This window comes from Amblyraja radiata, chromosome 8 (assembly GCF_010909765.2).
Source record: "Amblyraja radiata isolate CabotCenter1 chromosome 8, sAmbRad1.1.pri, whole genome shotgun sequence".
In the NCBI taxonomy this organism is placed as follows: Eukaryota; Metazoa; Chordata; class Chondrichthyes; order Rajiformes; family Rajidae; genus Amblyraja; species Amblyraja radiata.
In genome coordinates, this window is record NC_045963.1 from 26,697,276 (window position 1) to 26,713,453 (window position 16,178).

At 42.5% G+C, this 16,178-nt stretch overlaps 1 protein-coding gene across 1 annotated transcript in view; it reads left to right on the plus strand.

The window, feature by feature from the left end:
• ryr2 (ryanodine receptor 2) overlaps positions 1-16,178 on the plus strand; it is a 301,683-nt gene that overhangs the window by 161,526 nt on the left and 123,979 nt on the right. Inside the window, 5 exon segments of the mRNA XM_033025458.1 lie at positions 193-362; positions 1,682-1,902; positions 3,334-3,424; positions 5,914-6,054; positions 15,355-15,518. Coding sequence (XP_032881349.1) covers positions 193-362; positions 1,682-1,902; positions 3,334-3,424; positions 5,914-6,054; positions 15,355-15,518 — 787 coding nt within the window.

Genomic DNA, 16,178 nt, shown 5'->3' on the forward strand with positions numbered 1-16,178 from the left:
GGCATTGGTTTTGTCTTTTGGCACTATTATAGTTTGTTCAGAAAATACATACGGAACATTTTTTTCTTATTTATTACATTGTTTACAGAGTACTACGTTTACATATTCTGTTGTGCTGCTGCAAGTAAGAATTTCATTGTTCTGTCTAGGAAGGGTGCCAATTAAACACTCTTGACACTTAATTTCTTCCAGACGGGACCGTTGTGGAGCCAGACATGTCAGCGGGCTTCTGCCCTGATCACAAGGCAGCCATGGTTTTGTTCCTTGAGCGGGTGTATGGGATAGAAGAGCAAGAATTCCTCTTGCATCTGCTGGAGGTTGGCTTCTTGCCAGATCTCCGAGCCGCTGCCTCACTGGACACGGTGAGTAGATAAGGTTGGCACGGTGTCACAGCGGTAGAGTTGCTGTCTTATAGCGCCAGAGACCTGGGTTCGATCCTGACTACTCGTGTTGTCTGTGCAGAGTTTGTACTCTGAGTTTTCTCCGGGTGCCTCGGTTTGCTGCTACGTTCTAAAGACGTACAGTTTTGTAGGTTAATTGGCTTCTGTAAATTGTCCCTATTGAGTATGATACGGTTACTGTGTGGGGATCGGTGGTTGGCGTGGACACAGCGGGCCGAAGAGCCTGTTTCCGCACAGTATCTTTAAACAAAACCAAACCAACCTCCAAGGCCTAATGGGCATCATGTTGCTTTTATATTTCTGTCAACACGATTCAGGTATAGTAGTGTTCCAGGATTTCAGCTGTTTGCAGTGAAAATGAGCCTGAAAGAAACCAAAGATAGACACAAAATGCTGAGGTAACTCAGCGGGTCAGGCAGCATTTCTGGAGAAAAAGGATAGCTGACGTTTTGGGTCGGGACTTTTTTTCAGAAGAAGGGTCCCAACTCGAAACGTCATCTAATGTTTTTCTCCACAGATGCTGCCTGACCTCCTGAATTACTCCAGCACTTTGTGTCGATCTTTGGTATAACTTTCAAAGAAGAGCAGGTGAAAGAAACCAAGATGTGTTTGACATAAGCAAGTAGTTACAAAAATAAATTCATTGTTGTTGCTGCCACAAAGAGTTGGGTGAAGTGTCATGTGAATGTCTACAGTTTTTATATTGCTACACATTTTCATCAATTTTGATATTTATCATCAGCATTTTCTTCCAAATAATGAGCAGATAAAACATTAATAATATATTCACTTGAACAGAACATGTGATGGATTAGTTATAAAATTTGTTTTTTCTAAGTGGGATTGTGACTGGTGCAAACATTTTGAAGAGCTCATACTGGAATTAGATATTAATCATTACATGACTGCTGCTAGCAGATTTTAGGTGAACAATTAAGAGCATCACTCAATGATTCAATGACACGTTATTGTCACATGTACTTAGCAACAGTGAAATGCTTTGTTTTGTGTATAACCCAGTAAAATCATTTAACAGTCCTCACCTAGGCAGTACACAAGTATCACCATGATTTGGCGGCAACACAGTTACAAAAATTCACCATACAGTCCTATCTACTGCCTGCCGCTGCACGTAACAACTGGAACAAAATGTGGCTTTTTACAGTTGCTTTTAGATAGGAATTCTCGAACACATCATTGGAAGAGCACACAACATTGCCATCACAGGGTAGATTAAATACAGGTGCGATAAACATGCCTGGTCTCTTCTTAATCTTCAGGTCGCCTTGAGTGCCACAGATATGGCGTTGGCATTGAATCGATACCTATGCACTGCGGTTTTGCCACTGTTAACCAAGTGTGCCCCACTCTTTGCCGGCACTGAACATCACGCTTCCCTTATCGATTCCTTGCTGCACACTGTCTACAGGTTGTCTAAGGGATGCTCCCTCACCAAGGCCCAGAGGGATGCCATTGAGGAATGCTTACTTGCAATTTGTGGGTAAGTTAAAAAACTATCATTGACCGCTCTTGCTAAATATGGGGTTATTGAACGAAGCCAGGATTGGGTTGAGAGGGCAAGATATGATTGAAAAGGACCAGGTTCAGGAATAGTTACTTCCCCTCAGCCATCAGGCTATTAAACCTGGCTCGGACAAAACTCTGATTATTACCAACCACTTTCTGTTATTTGCACTATCAGTTTATTTATTCATGTGTGTATATATTTATATCATGGTATATGGACACATTTATCTGTTTTGTAGTAAATGCCTACTATTTTCTGTGTGCTTAAGCAAAGCAAGAATTTCATTGTCCTATACAGGGACACATGACAATAAACTAACTTGAACTTGAACTTGAACTTGAACTTGAATGGTGGAGTAGACTTGATGGGCCGAATAGCCTCTCTCTGCTTTTAGAACATGAATTTATGAACTAAATACACATTATACTCTGATTTCCTTTTCCATTTGTTTCACTTTAGTATAGTTTAGAGATACAAGATAGAAACAGGCCCTTCGGCCCACCGAGTCCACGCCGACCAGCGATCCCCGCACACTAACACTATCCTACACTTACTCCGGACAATTTACATTTATACCAAACCAAGTAGCCTACAAACATATACGTCTTTGGAGAGTGGGAGGAAACCAGAGCTTCCTGGAGAAAACCTCACAGGCCACGGGGAGAACGCACAAACTCCGTACAGACAGCACCGTAGTCAGGACCGAGCCCATGTCTCTGTCACTGTAAGGCAGAAACTCTATCGCTGCGCCACCGTCCCGCCTTGAGCAGAACTTTAGATGTACAGGCATTGCTCCATGAGTTTAGCACTGGCAACTAACCCCAACATTGCTAATAAAGAACAAGGTAGAGGTTGTAGAGCTGCTGCCTCACAGCGCCAGGCACCTGGGTTTGATCCTGATCTTGGTTGCTGTCTGTGTGGAGTTAGCATGTTCTATTTGTGACTGCATGGGTTTCCATCGGGTGCTCCGGTTTCCTCCCCATCCCAAAGACGAGTGAGTTTGTAGGTTAATTGGCCTCTGTAAATTACCCTTAGGTGTGTAGGAAGTGGATGCGAAAGTGGGAAAACAGAGAATCAGTGTGAATGGGTTCTCAGTGGTTAGCATGGAATCTGTGGGCCGAAGGGTCTACTTCAATGCTCTATCTTTCAATCAATCAAAAAGACATTTGGTTCCTGCTATGTGTGGCAGAGCGTAATTTATTGCATTACTTTGTGTTTTTACGAGTCATTCATTTTGATTTTAAATCAGGTGACTGATATTCCTGCTATTGTTTGGAGAACAAATCTCACGATGTATAGACCTTTGATAAATTTATATTTGGATTGTCAAAGCCTTGATGTTTTGGTAAGAGCAATAAGGAGTCGCAACTGTAGCTCACCGTTGCAAATTCCCTTTCCACATAGACAATTGCGGCCATCTATGATGCAGCACCTGCTGAGAAGGTTGGTGTTTGATGTTCCTCTGCTGAATGAACATGCAAAGATGCCTCTCAAAGTAAGTGTGCTTCATTTGGACTTAATTGGCCTTCTATAACCAAGTGGGTTCATGCTCAACAATTTCAAGCGGTATTTCTTATTCTGAGTCTTTCAATTTACAAATAAAAGGAGAATTGCAGCGAAAGAAAATGGTAAGTAGGAGCAAATGAAGGGAATTAATATGGATAATAGACACAAAATGCTGAAGTAACTCAGTGGGTCAGGCAGCATCTCTGGAGAAACTGGATAAGAGATATCTCGGCTTGGGACCTTTCTTGAGAAGCTCAGATGGTCTGTCTTTGCTATAATCAAATAGGAGGTGAAAAATCTAAAAAATATGATAAGGAAAAAATGAAATCAATTGCCCAGTTGCTTATTAAAGGAGGAAAACTATTGATTACTGAAAGAGTGGTCATGAACTATGAGCCAGTAAAGTGGCTAACTTTAAACATTAGATATTATAGTCATAGAGTCATACAGCATGGAAACGGGCCCTTTGACCTAACACCCACACCAACCAATATGTCCCATCTACACTTGCATTTGGCCCCTATCTCCCTAGGCTAAATATTTCTTAAACGTTGCGATAGTACCTGCCTCAAAAACCTCCTCCAACAGCTCGTTCCATACACCCGCCACCCATTCTGTGATCAATTTACCCCACAGGTTCCTATTAAATCTCTGGGCAAGGGTTCTTTAGTCCCTTGTCTAAATGCAGGAATTACAAAAAAAGGACCTGGCTGGAGGAACTCAGCGGGTCAGGCAGCGTCCCTGGAGACCAAGTCTATATCTATGAATTCTGTATGTTACATGAGATTTGAAACTATTCTCCTGGGATACGCTAATGATGTCTGGTGGGTTAGAAACAGTAGAAGGGTCCCGCCCCAAAACCTCATCTATCCATGTTCTCCAGAGATGCTGCCTGAACCACTGAGTTACTCCAGCACTTTGTGTCTTTTATTGTGCATCTGTGGAATTCTCTGCCTCAGAGGGCGGTGGTGGCCGGTTCTCTGGATACTTTCAAGAGAGAATTAGATAGGGCTCTTAAAGATAGCGGAGTCAGGGGATATGGGGAGAAGGCAGGAACGGGGTACTGATTGGGGATGATCAGCCATGATCACATAGAATGGCGGTGCTGGCTCGAAGGGCCGAATGGCCTACTCCTGCACCTATTGTCTATTGTCTATTGTCTATTGTAAGCCAGCATCTGCAATTCTTTGTTTCTACATAACTTGCCTTGGGGCTATTTAGTGATGCAGTGGATGTTTTTTGAATGTGCAGTGCTGTCAAGGGGTGAGTTAACCAAATAGTTAATGTGATAGCTGTGGAGCAGAACACAGAGCTTTATAAATGTTGGAAGCACAATTCTATGCGCCACCGACAGTGATACATGACTGACAACGTATTAGCTTATTCAGTCCTTTGGGCCTGTGCTGACTCTCTGAAGGAACAATTAATTAATTTTACACCTCATGGGCCTGTGGATTTTACCTTTTTACAGAGTTGCAAGGTGTCGGAGATTACCATTCAAATGTACCTCATTGGTTCCTGAGGTTGCTAAGTATGTTGTATAAATGCAAGGAATGCTTTGCTCAGTGCGATATAGAGTCACAAGGTTAGAGAGTCTTGCAGTATAGAAACAGGCCCTTTGGCCCATCATGTCTATGCCAGCCTTTTTGGCCATCTACTCTAATTCCATTTGCTCCCAGTCTTAGAAAGATACAGACATATCTTTAGAATAATTTTATTCTTTTTTCATTATTAATACAATAAAGTATTAAAATTAATTCTGCTCACCTTACCACAAGTTCATTTGCACTCTTGTACATACCTCAGAGTGCTATACTTGAGAGAGGTTTGGACACTGATTTATTGCTGGCCTTCTTGTATAAAAATAGGAAATACAATGAAACCGGGAATAAGCCATTTGACTCTTGTGTCTCGGAGTAGACCTTGTGTCTGCTCCACCATTCATTAGGATCAAGGCTGATCTTTTCCATGGTATCACTTTCCTGGACTAGCCTACGTCCCTAGATTCACTTAATATTAAAAAACGTGTTGATCTCTATCCTGAGAAATCTCTGCATCTGAGCTGCTTTCGCCCCCTGGGTAGTGAAATGCCTTCCTCTCTCTTTCCTGAATGGTCAATCTCTAATCTCATTATGAAGACACAAGGAACTGCAGATGCTGGTTTACCAAGAAAATGCACTGAGTGCAGGAGTAACTGAGTCAGGCAGACAGCATCTCTAGAGATGCTTCCTGACCTGTTGAGTTACTGTGGCAAATTGTGTCCAATTTCATTATCCTAGTTACAAATGCATCAGCCAGATGAACCACCAAGTCCGCATCTATGAATTCTGCATGTTTACAATGAGATTTGGAACTATTCTCTGGGGATACGCAATTTCATGTAATGTATATATTGGTAGGTTAGATACAGTATAAGTGATATAAATTTAAAATAAATTACTCTCTGCTCTGTAACTATCTGTCACTTTTCTCTTTCAGTTACTGACCAATCATTATGAAAGATGTTGGAAATATTACTGCCTCCCGGGAGGTTGGGGGAGTTTTGGAGCTGCCTCTGAGGAAGAACTTCACTTGTCGAGGAAGTTATTCTGGGGAATTTTTGATGCCCTGTCCCAGAAGGTACTTGGCGGGGGGAAGAACAGAATCTTTGGGCTTCAGACCGACTAGACACCATACCATTAGCTCTTTTTAAGTTGTTACTTTTGCTAATTGATGTCAAACTTCGCTGAAGCAGTCTGGATTAGTAATGCAGAAAATAATTTTAAGGTAGGAGTGGCACAGTGGCACAGCAGTAGAGTTGCTGCCTCACAGCGCCAGAGACCGGGTTTCGATCCTGAGAATGGGTGCTGTCTGTGTGGAGTTTGTACGTTCTCCCCGTGACAACGTGGGTTTTATCCGGGCGGTCCGGTTCCCTCCCACACTCCAAAGACGTGCAGGTTTAAAGGTTAATTGGCTTCAGTAAGAATTGTTAATTGTCCCTGGTGTGTAGGATAGTGCGATTGTACGATGTGTCTGCGCGGAAATGGTGGGCCAAAGGGCCTGTTTCCGCTCTGTATCTCATAAAACTAAAAACTAAAACTAGTCAAATTTTTCATTTTCCTGTGTTTAATAATATGTAGACTATGTCTCTGGTGAAAATGTTGGAAAGAAGGCTTTTACTCTGGGGGAAATACTGCTCTTGTTCCTGCCATTTAGAAGAAAAGAAACTACCTGGCATTTAGAATGTTCATTCAATGATGAGAATCAGGACATTTTTCATCCCGTAGTTTGCTGTGGGTTAATTTGAATTAATTTAGTGCTGAATATTACAATAACATACAAAGACAGGGCACAAGTAAAAAAACTTGTCACATTAAAAATTCCAGTCATCTGGAACTGGAGTAGTCCTGACCTACCATCTACGTCATTGGAGAGGCGGACTATCTTTAATCGGACTTTCCTGGACTTTATCTCCTTTATCATCTATCTGTACACTATAGACAACGATTGTAATCATGTATAGTCTTCCCGTTGACTGGATAGCACGCACCAACTGTACCTCAGTACACGTTATAATAAACTAAACTAACTATCGAACCACGTAAATTCGTAGGTGCCGGACTAGTAGATTTTTAAAAACTATTGGATGTTAGGTGTGCGGGTATGCAGTCTTAAAAATATGTTGTAGAGTAGTATAAAAACATAAACAGTGAACCCGAGAAGTTTAAAGGGAATGGGAAATTGATGCTCCAGTTAGTTTAAGGAGAATGGAAAATAGAAACAGGAGAGGAAATAGTTCATAAGATTAGGCCATTTGGCACATCAAGTCTATTCCATTATTCAATCATGCCTGATCTATCTTTCCCTCTAAACCCCATTATCCTGCCTTCTCCCCGTAACCTCTGACACCCTTACTAATCAAGAAACTCCAGAAATAGCTGGAGTCCTGACAGCAAACTGTTAAAGTTTCAACTTCATAAATTTCAACGTGTATTTTTCAACGCTAGCTCTTTCGTCTGTGCAAAACGACTTTCTTCTCAAAGGACGGATATTAAAGCAGAATGTGTGAGACAGCAGGATTGAAGAATTGCAAATTGTGAAGCCATGCAAAGGAATGGAGGAAGAGGAGGAGGGGAGAAATAGGCCACGGGACTGGAGGAAATGGAAGTGAATTGCTGTTTCACCTGGAAAGACAGCTTGGGAGCATCGTTGGTGGGAGGGGAAGAGGTAAAGGGGCAGGTGTTGCATTGCCTGCATGTTGACTTTGGTTGTCAACTGTTCGATCGTGGATAGAACAGTGCAGCACAGGAGCAGACGCACTTCCACGATACATGTTATGGCTTGGTATGCACCAAGACATTTTCAATAAACTAATAAGCTTATTACTTCCTTTTAAATGTTGAACGCTCTCACACTACACTCTAGGGGCAATTTACAGAGACCAATGAACCTACAAACGTCTTGGGGATGTGGGAGAAAACGGGAGCACTCAGAGGAAGCTCACGCGATCACAGTGAGAACATGCAGATTAGACAGCACTGTGGCCAGGATCATACTTGGGTGCGAGGACAGGATATCCTGGAGTCAGTGATGAGAGGCCTCGATAGAAAGGCACGCCAGCAACATGAGCGGTTAAATCCAAGTGGGCAAGGATTAACATCTGGAATAAGGAACCGATGGTGGATATGAAATGACAGTCTCTCTCGCCATGGGCCATTAAGCATTCTCCTTTTGTGAGTCACCAACACTGTGCAGGTTTGCGTTGGAATCAGAAGAGTGTTGGAATGAGTGGGCTGGTAATATTTTTATGTTTTCTCTGCAAAAATAGCTAAAAATAGTAAGATTAAACGAGAACTTACCAGTTCGAAGTTTGATCGTTATTTTATGAGGAGTACGTTGAGGGAATACGTGAAGAACCCCGCCAGGACACATGCGTGTCATTCTTCAAAGCAGCGGTGTGAAATCACAGATAACTGTAATGACTGAACATAGTAAGATTAGAGAAGAAATACCAGTTGAGTATATGATCATGGGTGGGAGCGGAGGGCACGTATTCCCTCAACGTACTCCTCATAAAATAACGATCAAACTTCGAACTGGTAAGTTCTCGTTTAATCTTACTATTTTACTTCGGAGTCACGTGAGTGACTACGTGAAGATTTCAAAGCTCTGTGATTTCATGCCGTGGAAACGAGTCCATGCATCACATCTGCCTTAATGACTGTGGGAGGAATTGTGTCAACATAATTTAGACATGAATCCGACATTGAAATCCATGAAAAATTTATTAACACCAAATTATAGCCCCTATTTATGGGGTAAATTAAATTACAGAACTTAAAATTGTTTCTGCAAACGTTCCAGGTTTAATGACAGGTTTATGATAAAATAGTTGGAATGTTTTTTCCCCTGACCATCCTGCTGTCTTGAGGATTTGGTCCATTGGTACATCCAACTGCATAGCTGCCGATGTAGCTGCAGCCCTGGTGGAATGAGATTTAAATATATTAGTATCCACCCCAGCCTGTGTTAGAACCTGTTTCAGCCATCTTGAGATGGTCTGGACCGTCACTTTTTTGTGTGGTTGTTTGTGGCTGACTAAAAGTGCCTTCTCATTGCCTCTGATGATTTTCGTGTTCTCCATGTATAACAACAAATGTCTTACTATACAGAGACGATCATCTATTGGTTAAGACCTAAATTCTATTTTGAGGCCTGCTGATCCCTGTCTGTTCTGCTTAACTAATTCATAAATATGAAACGTAATATTTCCAGATGAAGAAGTCATGTTGTCCAGTCTTAATTTATGTAACAACTGTACCCTTTGTGCCGTGACCAAAGCCATTAGCATGACTGTTTTCGGTGTCAGTCTATGTAGGGACAGAGCTGTTGCTGGAGACCAATTCCTTAGCATCGTCAGGACAATACTCACATCCCATATTTGAGAGTACCTGGTTCTTGGGGGATTGGTATTAAAAATTCCCCTCATAAGTTTTGTTACCAGGGGGTGAGTGCCAACTGAATGACGCTCTGTTCCTTGCCATAGATAAGTTGATAGGGCATTTCTGGCGCAGTTGATGACACTATAACTGAGCCCCTCATCATAATGGAGGCCTGCCAGGAATTCCGGAACAGACGGGATGTTCATTGATCTGTAGGTGATGCTGTTTCTGTGACAATACATCTCCCATTTCCTGATATAGACCAGATACTGTTTTTTGGTGGACTGTCTGTGGGCCGCCAAAATTATGTTCACTGTTCGGTCCGTCAGTCCCAGCTGTAGTAGAGGTATTTTTAGACTCTACAAATTAATAAATTCATATAGTTATGACATGGGTGGCTATCCCTTGTTACGGGATGAACCAATAAATCTGGTCTATTCGGGATGGTGATACATGGTTCTAATACCATGTTGAGTATCACAGGGAACCATGGTTGAGTAGGCCAATCGGGTACTACCAAAATACCAGACGCAGAGTCTTGCTGTATTTTCCTTAATACCCGACTGATGAGGCAGAAAGGAGGGAATGCATAAATAAACAATTTCCCCCAATGCAGCGAAAATGCATCTGTCGCCGCTGCCCCAGGGTCTGGTTCCCACGAAACATAGTTTGATAACTGGTGATTAAGTCTGGATGCGAATAGATCGATATCTGGTGTTCCATACCGTGCTGTAATATCAGCAAATACTTTTTTATTCAACATCCATTCGGTGTTTTCATTAAATTTGCGTGACCTGGTGTCTGCCACTAAATTTAGTTTACCTGGTAGGTAAGTAGCTGATATCCAAATATGTCTCTGGATACACCATTGCCAAATTGTATTAGCCAGATTGTCACATGATGTCGATTTGTTTCCACCCATGTGGTTGATATATGCTACCACGGTGGTATTGTCAATCTGTAGTCTAACATGCTGGTGATATAACCCAGAACAATATGACTTTAGGCCATGGAATGCACCCAACATTTCCAGGTAGTTTATGCCCAGTGTTTGTAATAATGATGCCTCCTGTGCAGTCCATCTACCTCCACAGCTGGAGATGGAATTGGTGGCACCCCAATCAAGTGCACTGGCATCAGTTTGTAGCACCATAGAAGGGTTGCTGATAATGATTGGATTTAAACAAAGCCGAATGTTATCTTTCCACCATTTTAGTTCCATGATAGCTTTGATTGGTAGCTTCATTGGTCTGTCAAAATGATCAGCATTAATTTTGAGTGCTCGTATTTTTGCTCTCTGTAAATTTTGGTAATGTAAAGGTCCGAATTGTGTGGCTGGAAAAGCAGCCACCATTTTGCCAATTACTTTTGCTACCAATCTGATGGACGGTTTACTGATGTCAATGAGGTTATTGCAAGCCTCTATTAAGTCTATAGCCTTTCCCTTTGGCAAAGTCACCGACATGTGAACTGAGTCAATGGTGAATCCCAAATAGTCCATAGTAGTGGAAGGCGTTAATTTAGATTTAACTGGATGGATAATAAACCACAATTTTTAAAATAACTGTTTTGTGGCTGTTACGGTTTGTTTGGCCAATTCCAAAGTTTTGCCCACAATAAGTATGCCATCTAGATATGCCATGACCATGTGTTTTCGTTTCCGTAGAAACGCTAGGGCTGGTTTCAAAATTTTTGTGAACAGCCTGGGGGCTGATATTAACCCATTTGGCAGCGCTCTATACTGCCAGCGCTGTCCCATCCAGTTGAATTTTAAGTAACATCTGTGGTCACCTCGTATAGGCACTGAATAGTAAGCATCTTTTAAATCGATGCTAGCCATGAAGTAACCTTTGGAAATCAATTGTTTTGCAGTAACAAAGGTTTCCATTTTAAAATGAATATATTGTACAAATGTATTCAATTTGGTCAAATCTATGATGATGCGACAACCACCATCTTTTTTGTTTTTGGTAAAGATATTGGACACGAATTCGAGCGATTCGTGTTGGGATTTTTCAATTACCCCTTTAGCGTAAAGCCGTTCCAGTTCAGCATGCGCTTCTGATTTTTCTTTACCTGAAAGTACGAACATTCGGTTCCGTACATGCTGAACTGGAGGGCTGTATTTGTGTATAAATTCTATGGTATATCCCTGGATACTGCTTAAAATATAAGTGTCGGTAGTTAACATACTCCATGCATCCAGAAAGAAGTGTAATCTCCCCCCAACCTCCATGCTCCCTGCAGACCCACCTACCTCCATAGTTACCAGTGGCAGGTTTACTTCTTTTTGTAAATCCTTCGTTGATGTTAAGGCGCCGGTGTCTGGGTTTGTGGTTGGGTTGGTGTTGGAAGTTTGCGTATTTTCCAAAAAGGCCGGCCTGGGCCATGGCCTAAAAAAGACACATGTTCGGTGTACCGGACCTTTGCGCTTTCACCAGTTTGTCTTGTTCTACTGGTGAGTGCGTAAGGGTGCTGTTTATGGCCGTAGTAGGTTTTTGATGAAGTCGCTTTAATAGCCCCAGGGTTTTTGCCTCCTCATCGAGCTCCTTGACTTGCTTCGATAGGTTACCTCCAAATAGTAAAATTGGTGGTTTTACGTTTCCAGGTTTGCACAGACCTGCGAATTTCGGGTTTAGAGCAGGTCGGATGGCACTCTTCCTGATGCTGTTTATTTCATATTGTGTGTTGCAAAGCAGTGCCAGTGCATCCTGTTGGTCCTGCGACATGTCCTTCTCATCTACTGTGCGGGTGAAAGCTGTTATTCCCGCTGTTAGGAGCTTTAGTACCTTTTGGAGTTTGACATCCATGCCTCTAACTCCCATTACGGGTGTTTCCATATGCAATTATTTACAACAGGAACATTCAGGGATATACAGTTACCCGGTGCCAAGTGTCTTGCCGTGGTGTCCAATACAGCCTGTTCCTGTCGCTGGTTAAAGGACATATAATCTATATTTGATATATTTACAAAGCTCTTCAAGTCAAGAATAGAACCCAAAATGGAATGGATTATATTTGGAATAATAGGAGAAGATACCAATTTAAATAAAGACCAAAATGTTTTTTTTAATTATGGGTTAATAATTGGAAAGAAATTGATACTTAAATTTTGGAAAAATACAACCATACCAACTGTTAAAATGTGGATTAGGAATATGATGGACATAGCACGCCTTGAAGAAATGAGACTCCGACTAATAGATAAATATGACCAATTCTTAAGGAGTTGGTCTCCTTTCATCGACTTTTTGGAATCATGTGATGCAGCGGTACCATAAGGATTGCTGATTTCAGTTCATGACGTGGATAGATCTACATCTCCGAATATAGATTTGAAAAATTCTCTTTCAAGGGGCCTTTTCTTCTTTTTCTACTTTCCACCTTTTCTTTTTTATTTTATTTTTTTATTTTTATTTTTTATATCCACACTTCACATTTTTCTACTTTCTACCATCTATTTTTCCACTCTTTCCCCTTTCTATTGTTTTCTTTTTCTTGTCTTGCCTACTCATAACATAAAACTAGAGGTTGTACATAGAATGGATTACGGTATGACATAGTTGGCACCTAAAATTAGGTGCCACTGTATTGTTTTGTATTGTATTAACTTCTAATAAAATAAACAAAAAAACAAAAAAAAAAAAAAAGGACATATAATCTATACTGGCAGCTAGTTTTTCTTCCAGGTTTTGGCCAGTCTGGTCTGGCTGTATGAAGTTGGACACCATGTCCAGTAGATTTTCACGTTCCTGCACCCCTTGCACACTTGATTTCTCCTCTGCAAACCCCTCTTCAGGATCAGCCCAGAACTGACCCCCAGTACTCCCCTCTGACGAGGGAGATGCACTGTGCAGCCCTACAAGAGGTGCTGCTGTGGGTTTAACATAGTGCCCACAGTGACTAGACTCCATCTCCCGGAGCCTGTCACGTTGGAGCAACTGCTCCACACACCGCTCCATCCGGCTCCAGCGCTCACGGTCGCTGGCCGCTTGCGGCTGCTCTAAGTCGGACTCATCTGAGTCAACGACTTTGTTGGTTTTTTGTTTTGCCTTACCGCCCGGCCGCGGAGTGGATCTGGCCAGTGCGGAGGCGACATCGGGCACAGCTGTTCCCATTACGGGTGATTCATGTGCCGCTGGCCGCTGCTGGCTGCCCGCAACTCCGCGGTCCTCCCCCGCCAGCTTTGTCGCAGTCCTCGTTGTTTTCTTGGACTTGTCCATTGACTCCCCACCTGTAAATCAGTATGGGAACAACACAAAAGACCGCAGAGTATCTCTTACCTGCAGGTTCAGGCTTTTAAAACTGCCACTGCGGGGGAACGTCGTTCCACCCCGCCTGACTGTTTCGCAATGCATGTAGCGATATGACACGCATGCGTCCTGGCGGGGTTCTTCACGTAGTCACTCATGTGACTCCGAAGTAAAATAGAAGTGGTTTGTTGAAAAAAAACCTTTATGATTGGTTTTAAAATAAATTTCAATGTTAATATGCCAGTCAACAATTAAAATCATGAGAGGAATAGATCGGGTAGATGCACAGAGTCGCTTGCCCAGTGTAGTGAATCGAGGACCACAGGACATAGGTTTAAGGTGAAGGGGAAAAGATTTAATTGGAATCTGAGGGGTAACTTTTTCACACAAAGGGTGGTGGGTGTATGGAACAAGCTGCCAGAGGAGGTAGTTGAGGCTGGGACTTTCCCAACATTTAAGAAACAGTTAAACAGGTGCATGGATAGGACAGGTTTGAAGGGATAGGGACCAAACGCAGGCAGGTGGGACTAGTGTAGTTGGGATATGTTGGCCGGTGTGGGCAAGTTGGGCCGAAGGGCCTGTTTCCATGCTGTACCACTCTAATTTGGCTACATTGAATTCTTGTAAACAAGACATAAGATGACATGCAAATTCTACCAGGGCAGGTCAGTGGCACAACTTATAGAGACCCAGGTACGATCCTGGCCACGGTGCTGTCTGTGGCGAGTCTGCATGTTCTCTGTGATTACGTGAGCTTCCTCCAAGTGCTCCGGTTTCCCCCCATGTTGAGCTCTGTAAATTGCCCTTAGTGTGTAGGAAGTGGGAGACCTTGCAACATTTAAATGGAAGTAACAAGGAGATTAGTTTATTGATTTTTTTTGTATTATGGCACCTACGTGTATTATGTTTACAGGCCTGATATGATGCTGCAAGTAAGAATTTCATTGTTCCATTCTCAGTATATCTGACAATTAAACACACTTGACTCTTGAACCTCTTCACAGATTCATAATTTGATTCTAAATGTCCTGGGAATGTGGGAATGTGGAACACAACCAATTACTTTTTTTCAGATGCTGACCAAATGAAATTGGGTGGATGGAACTGTGGATAGGCATGCTTTATTTTCAATGATTCAGTGGTACTTTTTTATCACATGCAATTCCTTTTTTGCATACAGTTCAGTAATAATCTTACTATACATAGGCAAAATCATACTCAAGTACAAGAATGTAAGATAATAGATTACACCGAGCTAGTACACAAGTCGCCACATATCCGGCACCAAATGGTACCCTTCAAGTTCAAAATTGTTAAAAATGTTAGAATATTAATTTGGCCATAAAGGGCAATACAGTGGCACATCGGTAGTTGCTGCTTTACAGCACCAGAGACCCGGGTTTGATCCTGACTACAGATGCTGTCTGAAGGGAGTTTGTACTTTCTCCCAGTGACCGTGTAGGTTTTCTCCGGGATGCTCCAGTTCCCTCCGACATTCCAAAGGGTTGTTCCTAATGGTCCCTAATGTGTAGGATAGTTTTAGTGTGCAGAGTGAACGCTGATTGGTGCAGACTCAGTGGCCGAAGGGCCTGGTTCCGCACAGTTTCTCTAAAGTCTAAAAGTAAAGTCTAAAGTCCTGGTGGCGGCACTGGGTTGGTGTTGCAGAGGTCGGCCTGGCCATGCAATGTTGTCGATGTTAAGAAGAGATCAAATGGAAGGTTATGTTCCCATGTGTTTTACTGCAGAAGTATGAACATGAGTTGTTTAAGCTGGCTCTGCCTTGCCTGAGTGCAGTTGCTGGAGCCTTGCCCCCAGACTACATGGAGTCCAACTATGTGGCAATGATGGAGAAACAGTCTTCAGTGGACACCGAAGGCAACTTCAACCCCCAGCCTGTCGCCACTTTAAGGTTTGATTGTGCTACGTTTGAGCGCTCGAGATTTTACAAACTTCATTCATTGCTGCTCACAACATTCTGATCAGGAGCAGTTTTTACCTGGGTGGATACGTGGCTATACCTGGGTGGACAGGTATCTATACCTGATGGATAGTTGTCTTTACCAGAGGACAGATGTCTATACCTGTGTTGGCAGGTGCCTTTACCTGTCGACACAGGTGCCTTTACCTGTCGACCCAGATGCCTTTACCTGGGCAGACATATGGCTTTACCAGGGGAGTCAGGTGCCCTTACATCGGCAGGTGACAGGGACCTGTATCTGAGCATGTTCCCGATCTTTATGCTTATCTTTGATATGCTAATATAAAGCAATGGTTGACCCCAGGTGGTCATGTGAGAGTAGCAGATTAACTGAGGATTCAACACTATCTCCATGTGGAGCTGAGAAATATGTCTGGGGTAATGATGTAAAACATCTTATGGGCCCTTTTAATCATTGCTGGTTATAGGAATTCCCTGGAAATGCTGTCGGGGTAATAAACCTACATCTTACTCCTTTAACCTACAATAGAAGAGTAGAACAGAATCTAATGATGCATGGTCCCTTTTCTAGCTTTAATTTGAGCCACTATTTTACTCCACACTGCCCTATCTGCACTTCACACTAAACTT